The following is a 3,194-nucleotide window of genomic DNA, read 5'->3' as shown; positions in this document are numbered from 1 at the left end:
TATATCTGCATTTTTTTTCTTTAAATAAAGCATTTTAATCACCATTTAATGCCATTAAGGCTTTAAATTAAATAATAGTTTAATGATTTGAAGTGAACCGTGGAAACCCCGTCACAGCAGAGCAACAAGCACAGCAGAGAGGTACCCTTAAGACGGGGATCTCGTCTTCTCTGTGGGCCACCAGCAGGGGGAGCCCTGCCAACGTCTTCTCCAAGTCCTTCCCTAAAATCTTCACCCCCTGAGACGTGGACACCTCCTTGTGCTTCTCGTACTGGCTCTGCCGGCAGACAAACGAGAGAAGAAGAGTTTCAGGGCGACCGCAGGAGCTTCGGCCGCCAGAGCGAGGAGGTTTACGGAAATCACTTTGACTCGCAGCTCCTTCAGCGGCGGCGGCAGCAGCAGGCCTCTGATCTGCGTGACGATGGGTCCCTCCACGCCCGGGACGATGATGGTCTCTCCTTCACGCAGACGGCCATTGATCAGGATGACGTCTATCGTGGTTCCCATCCCAGGCAGCGCTTTCACCTGCGCACACAGTCAGATCATCATCATCACCATCGTCGTCGTCATGCGCTCTGAAAGATGGTCAAATCGCGACTCACCTCCATGACCTGAGCTCTCAGCTCGTCGCAGTGGGCCAGGCGGCGGGCCAGCATGGTCTGAGTGAGCTCCACCAACAGGGCGATGAGGTTCCCCATCCCGTCGCCGCTGTGAGCCGAGGTGGGCACCAGCGACACGAACGTCCTGGGGTCCTTGTTCTCGTAGAACAAGGCGGCGTTCAGACTCTGAGGAGCGGGAGGGAGAGGCTCGTGAAACGCGTGTCCTGAGGCGGGAAAACGCCAAGCTCTGATAGGCTGGTGGTTTACCTGCTGGGCAAACTCCACGATAATGGCCTTGGTCCGCTCGTCAAACTCGTCTTTGGTGTTCTTCTTCTGCTTCTTCAGCGTGGCCACCACGTCCGTCTCCGGGCTCTTCTTCCAGTCGTAGAGTCGGTCGATCTGATCGGAGGAGAACGGCGTCAGAAAACAAGCGGGAGAAGAAGAGGGAGGGCGGAGAGGAGCAGGCGGGGGACCTTGTTCAGGGCCACGATGAACGGACACTTCTTCTCCTTCAGCAGGTTGATGGACTCGATGGTCTGAGGCTCCAGGCCGTGCATGATGTCCACCACCAGGATGGCGATGTCGCACAGGGAGCTGCCTCTGTTTCTAAGGTTACTGTGGAGGCAGAGGGAGGGTGAGCCGGCCGGCGGGGGCGGACGGGGGGAGGAGGGGGAGGAGTCTTACCTGAAGGACTCGTGTCCTGGCGTGTCGATGATCAGCATGCCGGGGATCCTCACGCTTTCTTTGTCGAACTGCACAAACGGATGAAGGTCAACAAACTGCAAACAAAGACTGAATTCCTCAGAGTGACACCTCTCACATTTTTAACCATCTTGGTCTGCTCCTCGATGGTCTCCTTGGGGACGTTGGTGGCGCCGATCTGCTGCGTGATTCCTCCGGCCTCGCCGTCCTGGACGTGGGTGTGTCGCAGCTGCAGACAAACGCACCGCAGCAGAGTTGGACCTTTTTTTTCTTTCAAAGATAAAAGGAGCGGGTCGGCGGGGAATCGGAGGAAGCATCACCTTATCCAGGATCTTTGTCTTCCCCGTGTCCACGTGTCCCAGAACGCAGACCACCGGCGCCCGCAGCCGGTCCGGGTCGATGTTCTTCATGTTCTCCGCTCGCCGTTTCTGTTCCGAGACAGCAGCCCGTCAGCCAAAGACGTTCCCAACGACACGACCTCTCACTCCTCCCATAAACCTCAGCCCCACCTCTATCCTCTTCTTGGCGCGGTCGTACAGCCGCTCCTCCTTCGTCCTCCCGTCGTCGTCGTCACTCTCGCTGCTCTCCTCTTCGCTCGCCGCTCTCCTCTTCCCATGACCCGCCGGCTCTTTCTCTGCTTCTTCCTCACTCTCCTCCTCCTCCTCGTCTTCTTCCTCCTCCTCCTCATCATCGTCGTCTTCCTCCTCCTCTTCCTCATCCTCCTCCTCACTGGCCGCAGGCTGATGAGGAGCGGCCGACTCCTCCTTCACCTCGATGTGGACTTTTTTCAACTCTGGCAAAATAAAGGCAAAAAAATTATGAACAGTTTTGGACGAAAAAAAAAAATCCTGAAACAGAAACAAGCGAATAAAATGGAAGAGGGTTAGGGCCACTGGGAAAAAAAACAAGTTTCCTGATTTAAACATTTTATTTCAGTTTAGTATGGAAAAAAGGCAGAATTCTGACTTTTTTTATTGTCAGAATTTAGTCAGAATTCTGACTTGTTTCCCATACTAAACTGAAATAAAATGTAAAAATCAGTTAATTTTATTTTTTTCAAGTTGCCCTAATCCTCTTCCGTAGAATAAAGTTTGCAGACTAACGTCTTCTACAGCAGGACAAGCAGCAGGATTACGAGGGAAACTCAATCTAAAGCATCAGGCTTTTAGCTAGGAACATTTCTTAGGTGTAGATCATCTTTAGGCAGCAGCTGCCTCGTCGCCTCTAATCCCATTCTTCTGACATCAACATATGGCAACTCCACTCGGACAAACTGTATGGCTCCTGTTTGTTAAGGATCAAATCTCTTTAATGTCGGAATATTCTGACTTTCATCTCGGAACATTCTGACTTCCATCTCGGAACTTTCTGACTTTCATCTCGGAACTTTCTGACTTTAATCTCGGAATTTTCTGACTTTAATCTCCCTTCAGTTGTTTGGGAGAAACGGGAACACATTGGTGGAAAATGATGGAATTAGGTGACTTTCCCGTCCCCGAGGGCCCCTGGTGATGCTATTTGATTAATGGAAGAACAGAAGGAGATTAAAACCAGAGAGCTAGACTCTAAAACAGACATGGCTACGGCTGGATGCTAACATGTTTGTTAGCTGGCAGAATTCTGAGATTAAAGTCTGAATTCTGACTTTTTTCCCCAAATTAAACTGAAATAATACTTAAAAATCGTTAACATTTTTTTTTTTTTAAGTGGCCCTAATCCTCTTCAGTACTTAATAATTCATATAAAAAGACTAAGTCATATTAAGTAAAATATAAATAAACCGCACCAAAAACCTTCAATCTGTTTAAAAAAAAAAGAAAAAATCAAATTTTTCCCCAAGTAGCATAAAACTGAAAATGAATCTTAATAAAAACGAGATTAAAGAAAGGAAGT

The 3,194-nt window shown here is 49.7% G+C and overlaps 1 protein-coding gene across 2 annotated transcripts in view; it reads right to left on the bottom strand.

The window, feature by feature from the left end:
* The window catches only part of eif5b (eukaryotic translation initiation factor 5B), a 43,259-nt gene that overhangs the window by 32,117 nt on the left and 7,948 nt on the right, over positions 1-3,194 (bottom strand). For both annotated transcript variants that reach the window (XM_015394714.1, XM_015394716.1), the window contains 9 exons: positions 1,811-2,094; positions 1,622-1,729; positions 1,420-1,530; positions 1,284-1,351; positions 1,073-1,214; positions 867-998; positions 603-785; positions 364-525; positions 146-277 (listed from right to left, as the gene is read on the bottom strand). In XM_015394714.1, coding sequence (XP_015250200.1) covers positions 146-277; positions 364-525; positions 603-785; positions 867-998; positions 1,073-1,214; positions 1,284-1,351; positions 1,420-1,530; positions 1,622-1,729; positions 1,811-2,094 — 1,322 coding nt within the window. The remainder of the gene's footprint in view (positions 1-145; positions 278-363; positions 526-602; positions 786-866; positions 999-1,072; positions 1,215-1,283; positions 1,352-1,419; positions 1,531-1,621; positions 1,730-1,810; positions 2,095-3,194) is intronic.

The sequence above is a fragment of the Cyprinodon variegatus genome, unplaced genomic scaffold (genome assembly GCF_000732505.1).
Source record: "Cyprinodon variegatus isolate N-32 unplaced genomic scaffold, C_variegatus-1.0 Scaffold705, whole genome shotgun sequence".
In the NCBI taxonomy this organism is placed as follows: domain Eukaryota; kingdom Metazoa; phylum Chordata; class Actinopteri; order Cyprinodontiformes; family Cyprinodontidae; genus Cyprinodon; species Cyprinodon variegatus.
The sequence above is the reverse complement of the archived record's forward strand: the minus strand, read 5'-3'. Positions and strand labels throughout refer to the sequence as shown.